Source organism: Phragmites australis, chromosome 7 (assembly GCF_958298935.1).
Source record: "Phragmites australis chromosome 7, lpPhrAust1.1, whole genome shotgun sequence".
NCBI classification, from domain to species: domain Eukaryota; kingdom Viridiplantae; phylum Streptophyta; class Magnoliopsida; order Poales; family Poaceae; genus Phragmites; species Phragmites australis.
Genome location: NC_084927.1, coordinates 2,108,580 through 2,134,599, shown reverse-complemented (window position 1 = coordinate 2,134,599; position 26,020 = coordinate 2,108,580). Strand labels below are relative to the sequence as shown.

The 26,020-nt window shown below is 40.6% G+C and overlaps 1 protein-coding gene, 5 non-coding genes and 1 pseudogene across 7 annotated transcripts; all 7 read left to right on the top strand.

Moving 5' to 3' along the window:
• Positions 1 to 14,032: 14,032 nt before the first annotated feature.
• LOC133923857 (uncharacterized) lies at positions 14,033 to 19,968 on the top strand. Of its 2 annotated transcripts, XM_062369132.1 has the most exons (6): positions 14,033 to 14,335; positions 14,432 to 14,534; positions 16,293 to 16,366; positions 16,494 to 17,168; positions 17,602 to 17,825; positions 19,445 to 19,581. In XM_062369132.1, exons 1-5 carry the CDS (start codon positions 14,114 to 14,116, stop codon positions 17,608 to 17,610), a joined length of 1,083 nt encoding a protein of 360 aa, XP_062225116.1. In that variant the 5' UTR covers positions 14,033 to 14,113; the 3' UTR covers positions 17,611 to 17,825; positions 19,445 to 19,581. The 2 variants fall into 2 exon arrangements, with proteins under 2 accessions (XP_062225116.1, XP_062225115.1); XM_062369131.1 differs by lacking the exon at positions 17,602 to 17,825 and having other exon boundaries at positions 14,036 to 14,335; positions 19,445 to 19,968.
• LOC133925691 (small nucleolar RNA snoR103) lies at positions 17,603 to 17,709 on the top strand. Its single transcript, XR_009910963.1, has one exon. It is a non-coding gene; the product is annotated as a small nucleolar RNA snoR103 (small nucleolar RNA).
• Positions 17,942 to 18,047, top strand: LOC133925688 (small nucleolar RNA snoR103). Its single transcript, XR_009910960.1, has one exon. It is a non-coding gene; the product is annotated as a small nucleolar RNA snoR103 (small nucleolar RNA).
• On the top strand, positions 18,189 to 18,294 carry LOC133925689 (small nucleolar RNA snoR103). Its single transcript, XR_009910961.1, has one exon. It is a non-coding gene; the product is annotated as a small nucleolar RNA snoR103 (small nucleolar RNA).
• Positions 18,468 to 18,570, top strand: LOC133925690 (small nucleolar RNA snoR103). The gene has a single exon (XR_009910962.1). It is a non-coding gene; the product is annotated as a small nucleolar RNA snoR103 (small nucleolar RNA).
• LOC133925687 (small nucleolar RNA snoR103) lies at positions 18,758 to 18,863 on the top strand. Its single transcript, XR_009910959.1, has one exon. It is a non-coding gene; the product is annotated as a small nucleolar RNA snoR103 (small nucleolar RNA).
• Positions 19,969 to 20,401: 433 nt separating the features above from the next.
• On the top strand, positions 20,402 to 23,377 carry LOC133923856 (uncharacterized; annotated as a pseudogene).
• Positions 23,378 to 26,020: the final 2,643 nt, after the last annotated feature.

The following is a 26,020-nucleotide window of genomic DNA, read 5'->3' as shown; positions in this document are numbered from 1 at the left end:
TGACTCAATCTTGTAAAATTAATAACTAATTTTTCTGAGCTTCAAATTAAGTGAAATAAATTTTGTTGGTTTCCTTGTAACATGATCTACATGATAAAAGTATTTATACTAATAAAAAGTTGAAAATTTTCAGTGAAAAAATATATTTGTTAAACCAAGTTAAATACATAATTTACTCTTTACTAATAAAAATCATGAAACTAATTTTGTTAGTCTTCTTACATGATTCTATGTCTTTTAAAGATACATAAACTCATAAATTAGTTATTGTAACATGCATGATTGTGTAAATATGTTGCGACTAGATTAATTCATAACTGACTCATCACACCTCTAAAATTAGTGAAACCACTTCTATTAATTTATTTATACTATTTTTTATATAGGAAAAATAATAGTAGACATAAAAAAATTAATTACAATGTTGTTTCTTAACATATTTACTTTATGCTTATGCACTTTCAAAAAATTATAGAGAAATTAATAAAACTATAAATGAAGTGAAATCAATTTTAAAATCCTCTTAAGATATGTCTAAAAAAAATGTATTTGCACGTTAAGCTTTTCCTTAATATGAGTTAATAACTGAGCCGCATGTTTCAACTTTTTTCAGTTTTTTCAAACTTCCTTCCTATAGAATATGATGTAAACGATATTATTTTTTTAAAAACAATTCACAGAAGGTCTTACAATTGTCTCTAACTTTTTTGAATTTTTTTATTTTTTTAAATTTTTTGAATTCAAATTCGATTACCATTCGGTAAGCTTGGTAACCGCGAATTTTGACCGATTATTATCGATAAATTGAACCTGCTTGATCATAGCTATTATACCCCGGTGTGATGTGATACAGTGCATATGTACATGATCATGTGTACATATATGTGCGAGTACATACATATAATGTATACTATTGTGCAGGGTGTGTCATCTTTGCTATTCTAGAGGCTACACATCATTAATCATGCTCATACAACTAATTATATTAAAGACTGGATGCTATTATGATATACGGCAAAACAAGTAACTCCAAATAAAATGACAATTCGAATAAATTTCAAATGCTAAATGATATGACCTTGGAACTACAAGATTAGCACCTGTAGGTAGATAAGAGCTTGGGCTGGATTAAAGCAGAGGAATCATTTGAATTCGAGTGATATCAAAGCGTTACGATGGTTGGTAGGTTTCCGGGAGATGGATCGAGGAAACTAGGAATAAGGTAGGATATTAATCCAAAAATAGCTTTGTACATTTTTGGAAAAGAGAAATAGTTAAATATTGTTTAAAAATCATTTTTGAATGTCTACTGTACTTTTTGGGAAATCAGTAAAATATTATTTTGAAATTTAAAAAGGTTTTTTTTGTAAATATTATATTTTTAGTATTTTAAAACTTAAGGATATTAATATATACTAGTAAGTGTGCAAATTTATGAAATTCATGAGTACAAAACTAAATTCGATAAAGGGGTCTTGAAGGTGGCCGGCGACATGGAAATGGCAGCGGCGGCCATTGTTCTTGATGCTGGACTAGCTCGGTGCGAAGAGGGGAAGGACAGAGGGGCAAGGATGTATAAGTGGGTCTTGGTGAAGCAACCTGTGGGCTTAATTGAGCCAGAGATGCAGTGATGGTGGCTGGAGATGAGCCATGGCGGTGGCGAGTGGGGGCGCTCGGTGCGGGTGCCGCACGACCGGGGAGAAGATAAATCGAGCAAGGGGAAAGGACGAGGAGGCTAGAGGATGCTTACCGAGGTCTCGGGAGGCCGGGCAACGACCGGAGGCGAGACCTCGGCATCGGCGGTGGAGAGGCCGATTGCGCACATAGGGTGTTCGACGAAAAGCCGAACGGAGGAGAGGAGCTCGGGAGGTGGCTTTGGGAGAGGAGGACTGGGTGGTGGCGATGGGGATGGCGCGAGGGAGGTGCGGGCGACCCATTTATATAGGTCAAGGAGGCGGTTCAATCAAGGATTTACTCGGAGATTGCGGCGGCGGTTTCATCGGGCAGAGGATAGGGGAGAGAGAAAGAGAGGGAGCAGAGCAGAGGCAGCTTGCTGTCGGGCGGTGGAGCTCGGGGTTCTCGGCGAGGTGGTGACATGCGCTCGGGAGAGAGGCGTGGGGAGGAAGAAGAGCAGAAGGTGGGGAGGCGACTGACAGGTGGGCTCTGCGTGTCGGTTTTGTGAAAGGTGAGAAGACGGGGTGTCCAATTCTACGGTAACCGTTACACAAATCGTTTTGTGTAATTAATTAATAAATATTATATTAAAAGTTATAAAAAATAGTAAAAATATGATAGTGTAGAGTATACTATCATCTGCTATTTAATAAATGTTAAGCATAAATACCAACTTATATAAGGAGAGAAAAAGAGAAATTTTATCTGTGAATAGTATCTATGTATGAATTACTGAATTTTCTCTATGTATGAATTACTGAATTTTCTCTTTTTTTGCATGTACAAGTTTTTTGTCTGAGCTCAAATTTTATTAGATTTGTATTGAAATTTTTTACAACCCCTAGCATAGGGTTTTGGTTAGTTAGTTACACAATAGAAATTTTCATCAACCTGAGTCAAGAAATGGATATATCTAGCGAATGAATTGAAATCATTGAGTTGATCGGTATTTCAATTGAATATTAGAGAGGCTATATAACAAAAACTTTGAAAAAAACCCTTTTTTATTCATGGAACTGAATTTGACCCATTTGACCATCTAGTCGTTTTTAAATTGTGTTAGAATTTGATTTGTGCACATTAGGACTCAATGTATTTTCTTCGACCGTCTTTCAAAATTGACAGCAAGAGATCTTAACATCAAACACTAGATCCTAATTTTTTTAAAAAAACTCTATAGGAAAATCATTGCACCTGAGGATTTATTACGCTTCATCTAAAAAGCAGCTTCTTTAATTTCTTCAAAAGAAACCTCGGCAGTAAGTGGAATCCACTTTGAGGGATCATCGTAGCCGTTGCTAGCACTGGCAGCCGTCACATCACGGCCCTGGCTTGCCGTGGTCTCATAGCATCCGATGGTCATCAAGCAGGAGAACAGGACCTGCTTCAAGAACCCAGACAATGAAATCCTTTGTTGTGACTCAACCACCAATGCGTTATTGACCATGAATGCATGATGGTGTCGTACAACTCGACATCATAATGCATTCCATTATGTTGCTTTGCTGCCACAACATGGTAATATATTCACCTGTATGTTAGAGTACCCAATCAAAATTTAGTAGCCATGTTTTATCCTAAGAAATCGATAGATTAGTGCACATAACAGAAGTGCAGCAATGGTAACAACATATTTTTTCAGAAATTCAATCTTGTTTGAGCCCATGACGTTGTATGTGCCCAACTCAAAATGGTAGATGAATTGAGACTAACAAATCACTGAATCGTCTTTGTGGGGACCGTTGAAAGATGAATAACAAACAGGTACGAACATTAACTATGGTCTTAAATGTAGTTATATTGACAGAATCAATAGCTATATTCCTAGAAACTCTCTATGCAGGAAGAATCGCAAACAAAGTAATTCTGTAACAACAATGGTAAAGGTATTCCAGAAGGTGTACATGAAGAGATCATCCAACAAAACAAAACAAAAAACAGGCACAAAGCATCCTAACCTGCAAGATGGCATTGCTGCATCCATCAATGTTTCATACCAGATTAGATCCAAAAGCATACTGTGCAAAAGTAACAACCAAGACAGATTTGATATCATTCACAAATTGTATAGAAAAGGCACCTACCCATAAACTGCAAGAAAATGGCACAACTAATTAGTACTTAGACATGATCTGGATATCATAGTGTAATCTGTAAATATAAAATACATAGCCATGCTACCAGACGTAAACTCCAGTTACAAAGAATATAAATTCCTAATTTGTTGAACAGAAAGCTGAGAAGGATGAAAACATACCTTCATTGTCTCATCTCATGCTATTATTCCAGTGGTTGCGAAAAAGGCACCTCCTAGGAATCACATCTATGTGATAACAATAACAGTCTTGATATCTGGCAATTAGTAAAATAGACTGCAGACCGGTAATGGTGAAGAAATCAAGACCTGCCATCATGTCAATTCGTTTGATCTTGATCGTAGGAGGCAAGTCCTGGTAAATGATGAAGAAGAAACAATGTTGTCCTAGTGCAGGGTGCTAACCATCACTGACAAGCAAATAAATAGCGATACATTTGATCAGCATGTGCAACGTCTTCAATCTGAAATTCCTAATACAACCCTTGACAAATAAAATGTAAACGTCATTCATTCGCTTCTTTTTTTAAAAAAAGGCTCTAGACAGCATCAACAGGAGCAACAGATGTAACTTATGATCATCAATCACACAAAGGTCAAGCATGAAATTACATGGACATTAAATCACAGGAAGAGAAACAAAGAACAACATTTTGTACACAGAGGAACAATTGTTCAGACCTGAAACTACAATACCAATCGTAGGAACAATAATAACAAAGACTAATATTTTCTCCTCCACATGAACAAACGATTTAGACAATGTGGCCGCACAGATACAAAAGGTACGTGAGTGCCCATGAGAGATTTGTTGCTCGTCATACCTTCTGAAGAAAATAATTTCCAGGACAGCAGTTGTCAACATGAGAGCCTGATGCATGATTTCAGTAAAAGAAATCTAGATACAGCAGCACAAATTGCCGATTCCACAAGAATTTATTAATCAACCGGTAAACAAACGGAAGTCCATCACATCTATACTCCTATAAAATAAGACGAGTTGTGACAGATCCGAACGATCTATACCGTACATCTTACACGATCAAAGTTGGTCCCCCGTCGCCCTTTTTTTTAAGGAACAAGAGGGGCATACCCCTACTGATTATCATATATTTAAGTGAAAAAAAGAGTTTGATATACAGAGGAGAGAACCAAAGAAAAGGAAAAGCAAAACAGGAAAAGGAAAAAGAGCAGAAAGCCCAAATTAGTCTAAATCTTGCAGCCATTGAGTTATTGCTGGCAGATAATGTGGCTTTTCCCTATGGATAACCATGAAAAATTCAAATTCAAAATTTTCTTTTTAATCTTCAATTGTTGGCACAATTTGATTGAAGATCAAGTTGCTTCTCACGCTCCATATGCTCCAGCTGAGCAGAATGATGACTTCAATGAAAAAAGGAACCACCAGTTTATTTTTCATTTTCTCTAGAATTTGGAAGGGAGGGAGCTATGCTGGAATTTGGAGTCTCACAATATGCCAACATTCTTTCGCAAAGCTGCATTGCAAAAAGAGATGTTCTAAAGATTCTTCCTCTTGTCGATCACACAAAACACAGTGATATGACGACAAATCCATATGTTTTTTTTAGAAGTTTTCTTGTGCTTAGTCTGTCCTTCAGAAGTAACCAGAAGAAAGTTTTGTGTTTCAACTAACAGCAAGATTTCCATAGCCATTTATAGGAAGGATATATGGGTGTCTGGCCTACCATTAAACGATATGCTTTGACTGACGAAAAATACCCATTTCCCCAAATATATGTCCAACAATCTCTCTCCTCTGAGCTTCTATTTTGTTGAATAAGAGATTCCAGCTCTTGATATTGTGTATATGCCTGGATAGATAGAGGCAAGTGATAGAAGGAGCTAAAGTTTGGCATTTGAATGGTTTGGTATAAAGCGATAGCCTTATTCCTGGAATAGGACATAAGCTCAGGATATCTCAGACTGGACAGTTGTCCATGCCAGATAGCATGCCATAGCATTATTGTTTTTCCATCCCTAATAGTGGTTGCAGCAATACCTTTATATTGATCAAGAAGCTTGAGCACATCACGCCACCAGAAAGAACCCTTTTTGTCCGTACCAGGTAGCCTGCTAGTATGATAATGATTATTCCAAAGCAATTGAACCCACGGAAGATCATCTCTGTTATAGAATTTATGCAAATTCTTCAGAAGCAGCACCTCATTTTGCATTCTAAGGTTGATCACTCCTAGTCCACCTTGCATCTTTGGTTGACAGACCAGTTTTCATGCTACCTTCGGTGGTGCTTTGGCATTGACATCTGCTCCTCTCCAAAGGCAATATTTCCTATACTTATCAATTTGCTTAATTGCAGTGATTTGTATCTTGAGAGTGCACATATAAAAAGTTGGTAGGGAGACCATCTGCGATTTTCTAGCTTGCGAGAGGAGCATGGAAGTGCTAAGAAATCTTGTTTCACATCGGTTTACTAGCGGTAAGAAATCTTCTACCTTTGGTTTTGTGATCCCAAGAGGCAATCCAAGGTAAGTGAAAGGTAGTGATCCAATGGAGCAACTGAAAGTTCTTGCTAGATGCAGCATCTTTATTTGAGATACATTAATAGGGACAATGACTGATTTATTATAGTTTACTCTTAAGCCAGTTGAGTCAGCAAAGGTTTTTAGCAATGCTTTCAGACAAAAAAGATGTCGTGGGCATGCTTCCATAATCAAGAGCGTGTCATCAATATATTGAATGATTGGGAAGTCCGAACCTCCCCTATCAGCAAGCGACAAATTTAGTAGGCCTTGTTCTTTTTGCTTTTGTTCACCACAGATTGCAAAAGGTCAGTTGCTAAGATAAATAGTAATGGGGATAAGGGGTCACTTTGTCTTACTCCCCGTCTGTAGTGAAAAATGTTGCCTGGCACACCATTAAGCAAGATTGAGTATGTACCACTTCTCATGATGTTATCCATCCAACCAAGCCGTCTCTGGCCAAAGCCCTTTGTCTCATGACTTGTAGTAGTACTTCATGTTCTACTTTGTCAAAAGCCTTCTCGAAATCTATCTTGAGGATGAAAAATTCCTTCTTAGATTTATGACACAAGCGAAGATATTCAAAAGACCAAGCTAAACAGTCTTGTATTGTCCTTGATTTAATGAGTCCATACTGATTTTGGTGAATTAGCTTCCTGATAACTTTTTGAAGTCTATCAGCCAGGATCTTTGTGATAAGCTTGATGGAGGAGTTGAGCAAAGAAATTGGCCTGAATCAGAGACATTTGATGGGTTATCCTTCTTGGGTACTAAGGTGATGTGAGAACCATTGATGCTCTGTAAACAAATTGAACCATGGTAGAAAGCATCATAGAGGTCATAGAAATCCTGTCGAATAATATACCAACGTTTCTTTAAGAAATCCCCATTGAAACCTTCCATCCATGATGATTTGTCATAGGGCAGGTTCTGTATTGTTCTGTATATTTCTTCCCTAGAAAAAAGGTTCCTCTAGGCTATGTAGATCCTGAGAGGCATGTAGTAGCTCATTCAGATTGAATGACATGTTTATGAATTCAGCTGTGCTCATACGTTCTTTGTAGGCTTCTCATAGGAGTGAAGCTTAGCCTTCATGTGAGAAAATATTATCAACAGTCTTGTTTTTTAGAGAAGTGATCAGATTTCTTCAGTACTTGATTGTGGCATTGGCATGAAAGAACTTTGTGTTTTTATCGCCAAATTTGACCCACTTAATGGCGCCCCTTTGCTTCCAATAGACTTTTTGCCGATTTAACAAGGAGATGAGATGCTTGTTCAATAGATCTATGAAAATCCAATCTTCTAGAGAGAGGTCCCCGGCTTCCTCCAAAGCTTCCATGACATGGAGAGCTAATTTTGCATTTGAAATTGTAGCTTCCAGATTAGCGATCTGTTTCCGCCATACCCTAAGCACTCTTCTCAGGTTTTTGAACTTAGCCATCAAGTTTTTTGCTTTGTCTACTTGATTTGTCGGTAGAGACCAACCATGTTGTACCACTTGTAGAAAGTGGTCATGCTCCAGCCAATAATTTGCAAATCTAAATATTCTGGTCTTTGGAATGCTTGTGCTAATTGATATTACGCAAGGGACATGGTCTAAGGTCTCACAGGTTAAAGGCCATACCATTGTGTTAGGGTAGTTGAGAGTCCAAGAATTTGAGGCGAAAAACCAATCTAGACATTCCAGCAAGGGGTTGCGTTGCTTGTACCAAGTAAAATCTCTACCTTTTAAAGGAAGCTCTACTAATCTCAAAGCACTGATTGCCTCATTAAAAAGAAACATCTCATTCATACTATCTCTTGCTTTGTTCCGATCTTCAGGTTTTCTAATAAGATTGAAATCACCAAGTATTAGCCAATCTATGTCATCTGGCATGTCTATGTTCTTGAACCATGCTAGAAAATCCCTTTTCCCTTCAGTCGTACATGGGCCATAAACATTAGTGAGAATCCAACTATCCCCATTGTGTAGAGAGGTAAATTCTACTGACAAAGCATAATCATTTTGGAAAACCAAATCGCCATTGAATCTTGAGCCCTGCCAGATAACAATACTACCACCAGAAGAACCAACCGAGGGTAGATATTCAAATTTATCAAAACTTCTGGGGCAAAATTTCCTCACATAACTAAGATCAAAATGTTCTCTTTTTGTTTCTTGGAGGCAAATAATGTCACACTGAGCCTCCACAATTTTATCTCTAATCAGGCTCCATTTCTTGTCAGAATTCAGACATCTAACATTCCAACACATTACTTTCCAGGATTTAGTATTAGTGTAATTATCCATCAATCCAGGGGAAAAAAGAGTGATAGGTGGCACCCACATCCATAGCAGTGGGGCTAGAAATCCAAACATCAGCAATCAGTAGGAACAGGCTAAAAAACTCTCCATCTAAAAGAGCACAACTGTGCCAACATATAGTGCTTGAAGCTCCAACTATCAAGGTCCATTGCCCAGGAAAGTAATAGCAAATGCCTAGAAGTCACTGAGATACATTTAAAGCTAACCAAAAGAAAACACTGAGAGTACTGTCGAAGACGAAGAGACCAAAATATGATGAAACACCCTCCAACCTCCCATCCTGTGCTGTTTTCAAAAATTGAGCAGGGACTCTTATTTTCTGGGTTTCTTAGCTGGCTTATCTTCATCACAAACTTTCTTGGGTTTGCTGATGTTGCTGTTTTGCATTACTTTTTTCCCTTTGCCCATCGGTTTAGATGGCTTTTTCTTGGCTTGCAGAGCAGCATCAGATAATCCCTAAGGGGTCATCTTACAGAAAGTGGATCCTAAATTCTTGATCACTAACTTTGACAGGGTGGGAGGTTCAGCTGCGTGGGCAAGGCAATTTCTGTCTTTACACATTAACAACTTGTGTCCATTGTTTTGGTCTCTGATTCTTAAACTTCGTTTCACGTGACTTTCAACAAGAGGAGTACTAGTCTGCTTGGCATACCTTTTCTTGACATGGATAGCTGAAGTACTAGAAGAAACAGCTCCTACCATTAGATGAGGAGGGGTGTAGGGTTACTCATTAACCAGAACAGCCTTGCCTTTCTGTGAAGGAGAGGAGGTATGGCAACCTCTTCTTCTGTGGATAGGACTTGGGTAGGGAAAAATCAATTGAACCAGATCGAGATCATGCGGTTGATATAATATCCCAGGCTTTGGAGAGTAGGAGGTTTTTTGCCCAATCAAAATTGTTTGGGGAGAGAAGCCTGGCAGTTAGGAAATCCACCCAATTATCAGGTATTGCAACTACATCTGGGCTTCCTTGTAGCGGTGCAAAGAATTTGGCCCATAGCCGAATAGCATCAGCATTGTGTTTTGTTGGAGAGTCAGAGTCACAAAATCAGGTTTCATAGACTGGATTAGCAGTATGAAAGTGATGAGGTTCCACCATCCCAACTTGCAAATAACTTGTTGATCATGCTGAAATACATCATTGGGGTGGACATCTCCCTGTTTTGGCAGAATTTCCTCAATAACAATGTCCTCCGGCAGGAAGGTAGCATGCTGGACTTGTGCTGGCAGGGCTAGGATCACTAGAGGCTGGACATTATCTTGTACCTGTTCTAGTTGCATATCAATTTCCATGTTCTATACTGATTCATCATATGCAACCAAAGAAGTAGAAGCACTAGGAAGGCCCATTAAAAGTGATACACTGAGTTGTAAGCCATTTCGATCGTTCACCCCATGAACCAAATTGTTGACAACATCCTGAGGTTCAAATATAGCTTCTCTAGCTCAAGGCCATTGAGGAATTGGGGCTAGAGGGATTTGATCAGCAACCTATTCCAATGCAGCTGCATTAAGATCAGGCAGGCCTATCTCCTCACCAGGTAGAGCATTTAGATTACGAATTCCTGCAAAAGAATCCCTAAGGTTGATCATCTAGTTGTAGTTCTTGTCCTGGCTCTTGCTCATCTGCTACTTGTGCTACCGGTGCTGCATGAGGATCTGCAGCGTGCTACCAAGGACCAATACCCTATTGTTATGTTGGCGATTGGGACTTGGGACCATTGTCCGGTTGAACTTGAGGAATATGAGGGCCTTGCCCATGCTGGCCAAAACCAAAAAAGTCATATGATGGGTTATCGGGACCTCTAATATCAGGTATTGGGTCTTTGCCTGCTGGCAATCCACCTAGGAGATCTTGTTACAGAATCTCACATTGAATAGTCCAGGACTGCCCTTGGAAACCTTCTCGTTCAGAAAGGACTATGAATTTGGGTATGTCCTCCAAATCCGTAACACGGGCTCTAACAATGAGCCTGTCAAGGTGGGTGTAATCCATCCCCTGTCTCCTTTCCTTCCTTCCTTCATCGCTCTATTTGAGAACCCAAAATCCTTAAATTTATAAGGATACGATTACTCCACTCAAAATAATTAGAACCATTTAATATGAGTGAATCTATGTGCATTAATCCATTAGTCGACATGTTTACTCTCTACGTGGTAAAACCCTAAAAGAGAGATTTGGCTCTCATACAAATTGAAAGGATAATGATGTTACCTAGAGAAGAGTGAATAGACATTTTTGAAAACTTCATCCTCTTATTCAATAGTTGGTCTAAACTTACAGCGAAAATAAACTAACGGATTTTTTACAAGTGAAAAATCTAAATATGCTAGGCTCAACTAGTGCACAATCACCCTAAACAAATGTGAAGGTTACAATCCTAAGATGATAAAGATTATTCAATTCTAGCAAGATATGCAAGAAACTCTAATCGGAAGTTCCGATGCTACTGATCAGATGTCCGATGCAGGTAAAAACAGCTAGATAGAATATCACAAATTTAACTCAATGCACATACATAAAAACATACAAGCAGGAATATCAAAGTAATGCACAAGAGTAAAGAGATATAGAGACAAATAGTTTATTACCGAAGTTCGGATATCCACTGATATACTATATATCCATTGAGGAAGCTCGGTCACACTTGAGCCGGATTTCTTTCAACCATTTTCCTCACGAGGTTGCACAATGCACTCGTTGTCTCCACTATGACCAACTCTTCCTCCACTATGGAAATAGTGAGTTCCACTACCACTTTCGGGTTTCCTCACAATCTTCACTTGAGGAGATCGTCGATAATCCACCACTAAGGCGTCTAAGAGACGGTGTTCTTCAAGAGTAACAAACTCCCGAACTCGCATATGATCAACGTCAAGTGCTCAAACACACGCAACTAATGCGCCAACTGTAGACTACCAAAGCATCACACCTCTCTCTACTCACTAAACCACAAAAGCCTTGGATATCACGAAGCAATCCTAGAGAGAGAAAGAGATCGCTCAAAGGTGGAACACCAAGTTCCAATACCTCTCAAGCCTTTGCAAGCACCAAAAAATACCTTTAAACCTCTCCAAAGACTTGCCCCCACGCAAGGAGGCAAAGGGGTATAAATACCCTAACTCTAAAAACTAGCCATTAGACAGACTCTGTACTGATCAGAACATCCGATCCTTTGAATCCCAACGGTCAGATCTGGGACACAGAGCACTCCCAGACCTGGGAAAAACAGCACATCGAAACATCCGATATATGTATCGGAACATTCAATCCAAAACTAACTCGAACCCGAGAACACCAACTTTCTGAAAATTGGATGGTCCATCAGAACATCCGATTAGCACAACTGACACTCCAAAAAACAGGGATAACTTTTAAACCTGATGTCCGATTTCAGTGATCTCAGACCCTACGATAAGCTTACTTAGAGGGCTACACATCCCAACTAATTTTATGATCTCAACCACATTGGATCAAAACTAGAAACACTCTAAAATCTGATTCAGACACTTCCACCTATTGTACAAAGCTTAATCCCCTAAGATTAAACTAGGTACTGCATGAAACATGCCAAACATTACCAAGGCTTGGCCACAACTACTTTTAGTCACTAAGGTAGACAACAACAAAAGGGTTAAATCTAAATACCTTTTAGGTACCCCGGACTTCTAAAATGAACTCTCAACACAAACCGATCCCGCACTAAGCATATGGTTTGAGCACTTGACACAACAAATCGAGTAACGCTTTCGGTAGCCCCTCTTGATAGTATGCCTATCGATCCTATAACCCAATCTCCCACCAAACTCTTTAAGACCAGCAAAACTAAAAAACCTATTCTAGTTATACCTTTGCCTTGAGGTAAAGGTTTCTTGATGACGCTTCTCATAGCTCTTGAAGGCTTATCATCAACTCCTCTTCTTTTGATGACAATGCTCATCCTCGCTTCCATCTTGATCTTCACTCAATCTCTGAAAACTAAATGAAGTTCTCTTGATAGCTTCCTAGGCACTAAGCATAGGAGATTCCACTCTTCGCGTCATCTTCATTTGGTTCACCATCAAGACATGAACCGCAAGCATTAAGCATATAAGTTGTCCACTAAGCTTATCTTGATCTTGCTATTCCAACTTGGTATATTGAATATCTCAATTCAACTCATGTTTTCTTATGGAACCTAATCCCAATTCACTCTTAAGCACAAAGCATATATGATAGTCCATAAAATCTAATTGACAATTTTATACCTTAAGTCACTTGATCTTCACAAGTAACTTGGCATTCACTCTCATTGTCAATCTTCATATAGAACCTAACCCTACTCACTCTCAAGCACATAGCACATGGGTTAGTCCATAAAACTCAATTGATAATATCATACTTTTAGTCACGTAATATCCACAAAGTGACTTAGCCTTCACACTTATCATTGTTCTTCTTGAGCTTCTCCTTTATCTCATGAGCATCACCTAGAGCTCAATGACATCGATGCATTTCGTTGATCTTATAGAATTCCTCAACGAATCTATGATTTATCACTTATGCATCTCATATGGAACAACCTGTTAACAATTCTTAGCATAATTGTTAGTCCATAAGTATTATCACCACCTATATGAGTATCACCTAAAGCTCATTTATCTTGATGCATCTCTTTTGATTACATGACATTTCTCAATGAATCCATAATCAATCCTCTATGCATCACCTACGGAACAACTTACTAACAATTCTCAATACAATTATTAGTTTATAGGTATTATCAGTAATTACCGAAATCATACTTAGAGACTAGATAAACCTTCAACGGAGAAAAGAGCCACGCTCAGCACGCCAGGATACTTTCCTCGTGTGGCCGTGATGACTCACTCGCAAGGGTCACGAGGACCGCCTTCTTCTCTGCTCCCTCGCTCGCTACCTCCTCCGTCCTCTTACTCCTCTAGCAATGGAACCTCTCCGGCGAGGTGAATCACCTCCTCCTCTTCTGAGTTTCCTCTCCTGGGCTCCACACCTGAACTTGTCCCTCTCAGATCTCGGCGACATGACAGAGATAAAGAAGACGAAGGGAAGACAACGCCAGAGGCAAAATGCCATTGGTCGGTGCTCCACCGCGCTGTCCAGATCCATGTGTGCTTAGAATTTGTGGTCTAAAGTCTTGTCCACTCGTATTCTCTTCTTTCATTTGTTCATTACACATATGCTTCGCTGATTTGCTTGCTCATGAACATCATCACCACTAATACAATAGAAAAAAGACTTAATCGGCTTTGATTATCATGGAGGTTGATAAAGTGTGTTGGGGGGAGAGAGTTCAAAATTTCCCAGCAGTGGCAGGGGGCCCCCACAAAACGGGTGAAACCTACCTCGCCTCCCGCCGCCGCCTAGATAAGCATCCAACGGTCGTCTCCCCCCCCCCCCTCATACATGAATGAGGTGGCACCGCATCTCACACGAAGGAAAGAAAAAAAAAACCCAAACCCCAAACGGTCATCCCCTCGCCTCCCTCTCTTTCTCTCTCTGCTCTCCCATTCGAATCAATGGCAATGGGCGGCAGCGGCGGCGCGGCGGCGCCCCCGCACGGCCAGGTCTATCTGTCCGAGTGGCGCCGTGCGTTCGACCGCCTGGTGAAGATGCTGCGCCAGACGCACGCGCAGGCCGAGGCGCTCGCGGTCGAGCGCGCACACCTCTTGACCGAGCTCGAGTTCCATCGCTGCGGCCGGCGCGAGCGCGAGGACATCTTCCAGGCCCGCATCCAGAAGGTAGGGGTCTCGGCCTCGGGGTTCCTCTCTTGGGATGTAGCTCTCCTCCGCCGCTGACGCTGGCTATGGTTTCTGTTTCGCGCTTGGGTGTTCCAGATCTCGAGGGAAGAGGCGCGCAGGAAGAGGGCCGAGAAGGTCGAGGCGGCGAAGCGTCTTGGGAAGAAGGAAATGGAGCTTTGCTGCTACCAGAAGTTAGCAGGTAAGAAGAGGCCCTAAGTTTCGTGGCGCTCGCTTCGCCTGTTCCTGTGGGGGAAATTTGGGGGCGGTCTGGTGGGTGCAAAATCTACCCTTTTTCTTGGGATTAGAGTTCTTTTCGATGACTCCAGGTTCTTGTAGCCGTAAAGCTGTGATCTTTTTGACTTGTAGATGCGCTCCTAAGTATTGTTCAATTATCTCGATCCCCTTGTTTTGGCTTAACTTGCGCTGCTCCTAGGGGGAAGTGTCTTCTAAAGTGGTATTTCTGTCGGATTTAGGTTTTCGTTATCTTGATGCTTCTTCAATCTTCATAGCGGTTTGCTTTTATCGCTTCTCACGGTTACTTTTGCTGCTACCGGTGGAAAAGCTGCCATTCTCGCTGGTAGTTTGAGTTCCTCTGCGTTCTTTAATAATTAGGGTTTCTGTAATGGCGAAAAGTTCGTATCTTTCTTTGTGTAATTGCACTCCCATGATTGTTGAAGTTAAATTTCCCTCTTTTGGTTGTATCCTGTGGCGATTTCGTTCTTCTGCTTCCATGACTATTCGTTGGCAACTGCCCTTCCTGAGCCTGCTTTTGCTGCTATAAGCATGAAAATGCTTCATATTTGTTTTTGCTGTACGATGCGTAGTTAAAACCCTTAATGTTCTGTGCATGCATAACTGACCTAACCTTTTGTTGTTAAAAGCACAATGATAGATTAAATCATTGTTCCACAAATAGTGTAGTACTGGGTTAGTGTATTTTCGGAATCTACCTCTACATTATGGGGGTAATTGACTATTTGCACCCTACCGAATGGCGCACCGCCAAATGCCATCCTACCAAAATTCAACTCCCAAATGCCACCAGGCCTGTTGGCAGTGACACGGATGAACAGTAGCTGCTAGGAAAGTACTGAGAGCAAGAAAAACTTGTGCAATTCAAACTAAAACTTATGCAAATTCAAACTAAAAAATGCCAAAAAATATGTCGATTTTTGTACATACTCTATAATTCATAAGCAACTCATTTTAACTGGATTCACCTAAAAATCTTGTGTAGAATTCAAACTAAAATTCCCCAAAATGTGCTACTTTTGCAACTTCTAGCAATTTTTAAGGCCTCACAAAAATTCCCAAAAAATCTGAAAAAATTCACTAGTATTCCTAATATTTATATCATTAGCACTAATAAATGTGCATTACAAAGGAACTCACTTTTTCATCTTATAACCTAGGGTGTAAGATAATTTTATAAATTAGTACATTACATTATAGGAATATTAGTGAATTTTCCAGATTTTTTGGTAATTTTTGTGAGGCCTTAAAAATTGCTAGAAGTTGCAAAAGGAGCACCTTTTGGGGAATTTTAGTTTGAATTCTACACAAGATTTTAGGTGAATCCAGTTAAAATCGGTTGCTTATGAATTATAGAGCATGTACAAAAATTGACATATTTAGTTTGAATTGCACAAGTTTTTCTTGCTCTCAGTACTTTCCTAGCGGCTACTGTTCATCCGTGTCACTGCCAACAGGCCCGGGTGGTATTTGGGAGTTAAATTTTGGTAGGATGGCATTTGGGCGTGCGCCATCCGGTATGGTGGCAAATAGTCAATTGCCCCCTACATTATGCCCTACACTAGAAGTTAGCACCTTGTATGTTTACTACGTCTCCATGTTACTGTTTGGAATTCCATTGTTGTTACTTTCGTTGTGTGCAACATTGGTTTTTACAATAAATTTGTGTTGCTACTGATATCATTCCACTGCGTGTTCAAACCAGAACTCGCAGAGAATGATTTGGAGGATTTCAGAAGTTTTATATCCACTTTGGCTGCTGAAAACAACGAACTCAAGGTAGTTACTGAAACATAAGTTTGGTATGGCTGGCACATTGTGGCTTTCATAACTCACGCGTGTATCACTGATCTTCTTAATCATTGTCTTATGGTTTTGCCTCTCTGCACGTTTCTCATAATGCTAGATAAAACTGAAGGAGATTGAAAGTCAGGCAGAGCTTAGTGAAAGCAATGTCAGTCACCAGCACAGCGCAAAAGATTTAAGGGCAGAGTTAAGGAAACTAAAGCAAGCTTACAAGACCCTGAGCTCAGAGAAGGACAAGGAAATTTCTGCAATACGTGCAGAAAGAAATTTTGTGTGGAACCAGCATAACACAATGGAGAAGGAGTACAGAGAAATCTGTAAGAAAAAGACCATAGAGGCGAAGCAAGCTACTGAAGCAGCAGAAAAGCTTCAGCAGAATGTAGATGAGTTGAAAGTGGCAGCCCAACAGAAGGATGATGAAATCAACAGACTGCGAGCAGAGGTGGTTAGTGCCAAAGAGAAGATGATAAGTCTTGAGGATGAGCTAAAACAAATGCACTCCATGGTCAAGGGTAACTATGTTGAAACTGATAAACATAAAGATGATCAACCTGAGACTAGTGGAAAGTGTAAGCAGAATATTAATGAGACAAACAGAAAATCTAAGTCTGAAGGTCCCGTTTCAATGGAAAAATCAAGCAATTCCCAGGCCACATCAGTTAAGAGAGAAGTGAAGACTTCCAGAACGCGCGTGCCAAGTGCAAAAGAGATACAAAGTCAATCAAGAGGGCAATCTGATGCTAGTCAAAAGCGCAAGCGTGGCTTGTCCTTATATGTAAGTATTCTATTTACAGGTGTTTAGTAGGCTCGTATTGCACCTTATGATCTATGACTAGTTCTTGTTTATCGACCCTTTATATTTGTTATCCATGTATAGTCAATGGACAATATTGGGCTCTGAACTGTTTTGCTCATGTGCATCAACAAATAGACTAAATGTGTTTTCTATAATTTATCTAAAAAAACTCTTGGTAGGCTGTATGCATGAGTTTTGTCTTGCTGTAAATACGGATAGAGAATAAAGCGAGGAATTAGGTTTGCTCTCTATGATTCCTAGAATATATGTATAGAACCATCAGAAATGTGCATGTACTGGACTGGAATATGTATTGCTAACCAATTTATCACTGTGTTCTACACTTATATCCTGTACATAGTAAATATGTACCTCTTGTTGCTCTTAACTGTAATCTCCTAATTCTTGGCAGGCTGCATGAATTGAATCTTTCTGTAAATATGGACAAAGAATAAGGTTGATGAAATTTAGATGAGTATTAAGTGAGTTATAAGTGATCATGGGGGACCATCATGCATTCACTCACAAGATATTATTAAGAACCTGGCAGGATACATTTTTCTTCATCCTTGACTACCAGCCTTTACACTTTATATCACTTGCAAACTCACTGTTAGTGTTAACCTCATGCTGCTGGTACGTTTATTTACTGGCAGAAACAAGCATACTCTGCAGAGTTAAATATTAACATTTTAATGGTATTGTAGCACTTTTTTTGCTCCTAAATTACAATGTCCTAATTCTTGGTAGGCCGCATGGATTGTTTCCTTCTGTAAATATGGACAAACAATAAAGTTGATGGAATTTAGGTGAGCATTATGTGAGTCATGGATGCTCATGAAGGACCATCACACATACACTCAAGTACTTAGAATTAAGGATATGGCAGAACATGTGGGTTATGTTTCATCACCTAAAGTGGCTAGTAAAATATTAAATTTCTATGGTATTGTAGCACTTTCTGCTCCTAAAATTTCAATGTCCTAATTCTTCGTAGGCCGCATGAGTGGCGTCCTGCTGTAAATATGGACAGAAAATAAAGTTGATGGAATTTAGGTGAGCATTATGTGGGTCAGTGATGCTCATGAAGGACCATCACATACACTTTGGGGATTGGAAGTAATGATACTGCTGAACACTCGAGCACTAGAATTAAGAATATGGCAGAACATGTGGGTTATGTTTCATCACCTAAAGACGCTAACAAAATGTTAATTTTTCTATGGCATTGTAGCACTTTCTGCTTCTAAAATTACAATGTCCTAATTCTTGGTAGGCCGCATGAGTGGCGTCCTGCTGTAAATATGGACAGATAATAAAGTTGGTGGAATTTAGATGAGCGTATGTGAGTCAGATGCTCATAAAGGACCATCACACATACACTTCGGGAATTAGAAATAAGGATTAGAAGTAGGGATACTGCTGAACACTCGGGTACTAGAATAAGGATATGGCAGAATATGTGGTTTATGTTTCATCACCTAAAGTGGCTAGTAAAATGTTAATTTTTCTATGGCATTGTAGCACTTTCTGCTTCTAAAAATACAATGTCCTAATTCTTGGTAGGCCGCATGAGTGGTGTCCTGCTGTAAATATGGACATATAATAAAGTTGATGGAATTTAGATGAGCATTATGTGAGTCAGAGATGCTCATAAAGGACCATCACACATACACTTGGGGGATTAGAAATAAGGATTAGAAGTAAGGATACGGCTGAACACTCGGGTACTAGAATAAAGATATGGCAGAATATGTGGTTTATGTTTCGTCACCTGCAGTGGCTAGTTTGGTAGCTTATGTGCATAGACAATATTAAATGCTGTAACTCTTGGTGCGTTGTATGAATTGCATCTTTTTGTACATATGGACAAACAGTAATCTTCTCTTAGTTTCGATTGCTCATAAAGGAACCGTCATATAGTTTGTTGGTAGCTTTCTGATTTAGTAGTGTTTGTGCATTGAACTGAATCACGATAAATATTTGAAATCTACCATGAACTTGTGCAATCCCTTACTTGATGATTGATGTCTTTGAGCTTTTAACAAAGCGTTATTTTGCATTTCTTGAACTGTCATATACTCCTGATGAACCTTGCGCTTTGATCTTTTCTACTTTTGACCCCATTTTATTCATGTAGCCCTGATATAGTTCCGATCAAAGTGCTCAAAGCATCGCACATAGACGTTCTGGCTTTCTCATAAATTCATTGATAGGTATTATTTGTGCTGAAAGTATGTCATCACTGCATGCAGGGTCCCCGACCTTGTTCCACAAGGCTTCAAGTTAGAACCCCCGCGTTGCCCATGCTCTTCTCCCCCTGTTTCACGGTTCCAAGGCTGGAAAGGCCCCAACTGCCTAGCCCGAAGCCTCTGTAGCCAGATATCCTGACATGTGCAATTGTTCATACACACCCTTCTCTGACAGTATTTAGGCGAGGCTAAGCTTATCAGTTGCTACTCCCGCGCCCAGCTCGACGCGAAGCGGCAATGGATGATTGACTGTGTTTGTAACTTATGCTTCTTTTTAACTCCTTCTAAGAGTTTTTGCGTGTGTTGGTGCCGTGCCAATGGATGTTATTTATGTAAGCCCCCTGCTGGTAGAATCTGTGGATGCCCTAATGTCAGATTGGTTGGTTTCTGAGAGTTTGTTGGGGTTGCATGTTTGTACCACTACCATTGGCCGTGTGTACTACTGTGCTTGTATATGAATGGATACTAAAGTATTATGTGTGGCTTTGCGAGTTCCTGGTGGTATGAATTATTCAGAAATTTGTTGAGTTTTGCCATTTCAGACTTTTTGTGACATGTTTGAAAGCTCCAACCGTGAGCTGGGAGGGTTCATATGGATTTTCCACTATGATTTTTTGGGATTTGAACTCATAATTGTAGATTTGTGAAATTTATGTTCATCACGGTGGTTAAGGGCAGCTCTAATGGTTAGAGCTGAGAACATAATTTTCAAAATTTATATTCTTAATTCTTCTTCCACATCTGTAAAATAAGAACTAGCAGTTTACTTTTATCTTTATCTCTATTTACTTCTCCTCTCTTCACATCTATAAAATAAAACTATAAAATAAAACTAACATCTAACCATCGAAGCTGCCTGCCCATGTCCCCTATCCTTCGAAATAAGTCAAGTTTGTAATCCAGGTTCCTTCTTGCGCTCAATGACACGCGGGTCCCACCTTATACCTCAGCCGGGCCCGCACTCCCGTCGACGGCCCATAATAGGCCCACCCTTCTTCCTCCTCTTCTCCGCCACGACGAAGACGACGCGCCTCCTCCACTCCCTCAAACCCTCGCCGACTCAGATCCCGTCGCCATGCCGTTCACCCCGGGCCCCTACTCCGGCGTCAGCACCCTCGCCCTCGTAAGTCCCCTCACGCAACGCTTCCTACTGTCGCTTCCAGAAGCTTCTGATGCTTCCGGATCGGATCTGACCCTCTCTCATCCCGCTTCCTCGTCTTGTCTCTGCAGGTGGCGAGAGCGTCGGCCTTCGGCGTCGGCGTCGTCTACGGGACCATCAAGCTGTCCATCCTCAAGGTAACTCGTCTACACCGCGGTGATGTGTCGATTGTTGAATCCATGAATTGGGCTGCGATTTAGCGCAATCCGGTAGCGTCGGGACGAAATGGTTCGATTTCCACAGGACAGGTTTGGTGCGGATTAGGGTTTAGGTGCCAGACGCCGGCTAGGTGCAGTTCTAGGATTAGATTGGATGCGATGCTGTGTTGGTATTCGTGGTTCTGAATGATATGAACCGAGAGCTGATTAGAGGCTGGAGAATTGGGTGTAACTGGAGTTTCTGGTAGAGTGGCTTCAATTGTTCTGCTGGTTCTGCGGCTGTCACATTTTCTATCCCTGATTCTGTGCGTGCTATTTGTCTCCCTGGCATGTTTAAAAGCCTGTACCTATGTTGGTGTGCTTAGTTGAACTGTAGTGAGCAGTATTGTTTTTATGCATGACTGAGTAGTTCCAAAAGGTATCAAGTATCAACAGAACGATTTACATTAAAGAGAAACTTGATGAAGTGTGTGTGCAAGTTAATGCTTGTTCGGTCACGACTTGTTCGTTCTGGTAGTACACCACAAGGCCATGGCTCCTTTAGGTTTCTTTGACTGGATTCCTGCTTAACTGTTTTTTCTTCAAAATGTGGTTTACAGTTGATTCCATCTCCTAATGATACATAAGTTTCACAGCTTGAGATATTTAAGTGATGTGAGTATATTTGGAGTTTCTGGTAGCATGGCTTAATTCCTAATTCTTTCTGGTGATACTGTGACTGTCACATAATGATTGATAGCTTTATGTTGGTGACAACTGTTTTATGTGTGCTGTTTGTCTCCCTTGTGTGTTTATGGGCCTCTACCTATGTCCATGTGTTTAATTGAACTTTTTTTAATCGATGTGTTTAGTTGAACTTGTTTAGTATAAATTTATTTATGACTGAGTAGTTCCAAAAGATGTTAGTTTGACCCTGAATACAAAATGTGTATGTAGGTCTATGCTGGTTTGACCTTGAGTTGGCACATTCTGATATTAACCCATGGGCCGATAGGTTCGAATGCAGGGTTACACGACGATGTTTAAGATTTCTCAGATTGATGTATTTAACTAGCACGTATTCCACTACTTGTATAACCGAGCAGTTCAAGAAAATGTGCTCCTAAAAGTTTTGCATTGAAAGCCAAGCATGCATCTATTCACATAGAGATATTATGATCCTAGAAGGTTTATGGAATCTGTTATTGCTATATTGTCTTGACTTTTGAATCTTGATGGAATTCATTAGATGGCAAGCAATTTATTTATATGGTCGAGCCTTCTGCTGCCAAATTGTTCAATCTTAAGCTTCTAGTTCCGCCTGTACCAGGCATCAGTATTTAAAATCTGATAAGATTCTATTTCTTATATGGAAACTATATATTAGTGGGCCACTTATACTTGGCAGTTGGCACACAATTTGTTTTGCTGCTGAATGTTGTATGGGTTCAAATTTGTTTTCGTTCATCTAGTACCTGTGAGTTTTACATTATAAATGCACCACATTGAAAAGCTTAAGTTTACTTATGTATTACTCTTTTATTGTGAATATTTTGGAGTTTCACTATTCATGGAGTTCCTAGGATCTAACTATCTTCTCAATGCAAGTATGAATTATCCTGAAAAATAATTGTCTGATCATGTTATGCAACTGTTGGCATTTATGTCTAAAGTATCTTACCAATTCTTGGTCCAAACCATTACAGTGATTTAATTGATATGTTTGATGGTACTTTAATATTTAATCTACCAATCTATTGCCCTTTTATGTCACTCGTTTGATAAATGTTGATGTTGGTTCTTTTTAACCTTCAGAATTGTGTAAATCCTGTACTAATTAAGCATCTTAACTCATTCACATGCCTACATACCTTGATAGTGAGCTGTGGTTCAGTGGATCTTGTTGCCATGTTTATAGATTGAACTGTTCTATACTGATGAGTTTGATTTCCCCTAATTTTTTCCCTCTGTAAGTAATAAACATATTTGTTTCCAAGTGTGATAAATGCATGTTGTTGGTTTCACCTTACTGTAGTGCAAGTAGTTTTTTTATCACTTAGCTTTCAGATTAGTTTGCATGTCCATTGAAGTTGTAAAGATCTTGTTATTTTGTTTACCTATTTTTTCTTGAATTAGTTTCTTCAGTTGTTAGTTTTTTGTGATTTGGTGTTCTTAACGATGCACGATTTGTCTCCAGGCGACGAAACCAAAAAAGGAGGAAGCACATGCTCATCACTAAGGACAGGAATGCGACATGGTAGCTCCAATGGAAGGATGTCCTAAATTGGCAGTGTACACCTCCTCCATACGTGCATTTGGATTTATGATTTGTGGACCTCTTGTTTGAAACCCATCTGGGAGTTTACCTTAGTTTTTAATAAGTCCACAATGAAATGACCTCAAATCAGGAAGAAAGGGAAAAAAAAAGACTTCTTTTTTTGGGCGAAATTGTGTGAATCAGAACATGGTCCTGGGCAATTCTGTTGCGAGGCTCAGGTGAAGTCTAGCATGTTACTGTTCTGCACATCTAGTTTTGTTGCGACACTGTGCAATGGATGGTTTGTCCTAAATGCTGCCAGATTTTTTTGGCAAGTGGGTCACAAAATAGCTATGACGCCCAAGGTCAGGTAGCTTGTTGTAGATGTTGTATGCAGCTCTGTACTATTCGTTGAGTTGATCGCCCGGATGCTAGCGGCGCTGCCGGCAACCAATGGCGCCTTCTGAGTGTGAATTGAAACTTCCCATCGAACAGAATCCGACTCACATATTTTTGCCTAGTTCCAGCGGGAGAACATGAGGAGAGATAAAAGTTGATTAGTAATTAGTAAGTCTCGTCCGCTGGGTCGATGAAGTCGACTGGAGGTTATGTGGTCTAGTACAACAATTACACTGTTATGGCCCATGACAGGTGGGACTTGCGTCATTCCTCTTGAGCTGGTCATGAGTCTTCGAGACCCTTCAGGAATTGTGTCTTCCGGACCCTCGAGAGCTGAGACCCTCTGGGTCTAATACCCTCTCAAAAGCCTGTCTTTAGGGCTCCTGGGGGTCGTCCTGTCGAGTCCCTGGATGATGTATGTGGTTCTTCAAGAGTCTTTGTATTTGAGTAAATTTCATAGAACCACAATTATACCCTCAGAATTATGTGCCGTTTGAGCGTATATTACAGAATCAATAGAAAAGACAACGAAATCAAACATAATTGAACTTCACTAGAAAAGTGGTAAACATCCACCAGGACATAGGACGTGGGAGGCCCGACTCAGGGTGTTGCCGCACGACACTGGGCCTAGTGCCGCTTGACACTATCCGCATGGGGGCCTACTCGACAAATCCAAAGGCGATGGCTTTCCTCTCGCGCAAGTCATCCATAAGCTACCACAAAAGATGGTCAAATGGACCAGTCGTGTCGGCTCGGCACGGCCTGGCTACGGTACGGTCCGATAGGCCCAGATACTGTAACGGGCCGTGTGCTGCGCGCACGGTACGGCCTGTGAAGCACAGTACCTTGCCAGGCCGGCCCGGGCACGGTTGCAGCACGCCGGGCTGTGCCGGGCCGGTGGACGGTGGGGCCGAGTGACGGGGCGGGGAGGGGCCGGCGGCCGTGCCGAGGGCGGCGCGACCGAGCGATGGGGCGAGACCGGTGGGCAGCTAGGGCGGGGCGGAGCGGTGAGGCGGCGCGACCGGGGCGGGGCAAGGCTGGCGGCCAGGGTGGGGGCGGCGCGACCGAGCGATGGGGCGGGGCTGGCGGGCGACCGGGGCGGCGCAAGCGGTCGGTGCGGGGCGGGGTGGGCCGTGCCCGTGCCGACCTATCTAAACCGGGCCGTGCTGTGTCGGCCCATCGTACCGTGCCGGCCCAGCCCATCTACCTTCGTACCTGGGTCGTGCCTACAGTGCCGTGTCTCAGGTCGACCTAGTAGGTACGGCCTAGTTGGTCATCTACCACCAAGAATATTCTAAAAGCATAAATGTAGAATATGGAGATCTTTAGTGATGTGGACACCTCTTCGAGTCTACCCTGTGAAGATTAACCTGTTGAAACGTCCTTGGTGGACTACAGTTCTTCTGTTAGCACAACCAACCTTAAAGTCTTCTGGGGCTTCAAAGTGTTTTCTAACTTCTAGTCTACTTGCCTAGATCATATTCACTAAAAATGAGGGAATTGACCTACCCACTACGTGATAGGAATAAAGGGATTATTCTGAAGGCTTTGTAGTGATAATCGAGAAAATTTATATATTTAAAGATGCTTCGATTATATCATGTAAAAATATCTTTATAGCTAAGAATTGCAACTAATAGTTACTATTGGGATCGTGATCATAACATAGTGAATAATAATGTATAATTGCTGGTGTAATAACTGTTCCTTTCTTATTATTATATCAAGTGAGTGGAGGTATTTATAGGCATACCTCAACCACTCCCATCGTCATTACATCTTTACCCACTACGTGAAAAAAGCTCAAAAGTGACAGGTCATAATCGTTATGGGTGACAGGTACCACATCCGTCACTCCGAATGCATCACTGATGACTAGTCATAAGTGATGGGTACCCGTCACCAATAAGATAATTGGTGACAGATCAAAACTTGGTTCGTCACTTATTAAGGTCAGAAGTGTTAAAGTGACGGATCATAACTGTGACCCATCACTTATTAGAAGTCATAAGTGACATGTCATAATTGATTTACGTTTTTTTGCGTTTTTTGACAGAAAAAGTAAAAAATATATTTTTTTTCATCCAAGCCATCCCAACGTATGTCTATCACCACTGGTCACATGTCACTTCTATTTTTTAAGCACTATTTTCAGTCTTTGCGTCAAGCGGGAATCGAACCCGTCACCTCCCCTCGCGTGCGTGTTACCACCTCAGCTATCGTGTGTTTGTGATGTGCATTAGATATTTTATACTTTTACCTTCTTTGCCGAAGGCCATAAGGGACGGGTCATAACCGTGACTCGTCATTTATAATGGTTATAGGTGACGGGTCGTAATCTTGACTCATCACTAATGACTTGTTTTTTTTATTTTACATATAAAATTTGTATTAATATTTACATATAAAATATGTATTAATATTTACATATAAAACTTGATAGGCGACTGGTTATAATTTACATATAAAATTATATTAATATTTTATGAATTTCTAAATATCTCGTGCAAATGATCGCAATTTGATAGGTGCCTCAGAGTGTATCTGGTAAAACGGATATAACTTTTGCATACAAACTCTATTTTCAATTTTTTTTGACTCTACAGACATCTACAGAAAAAGTT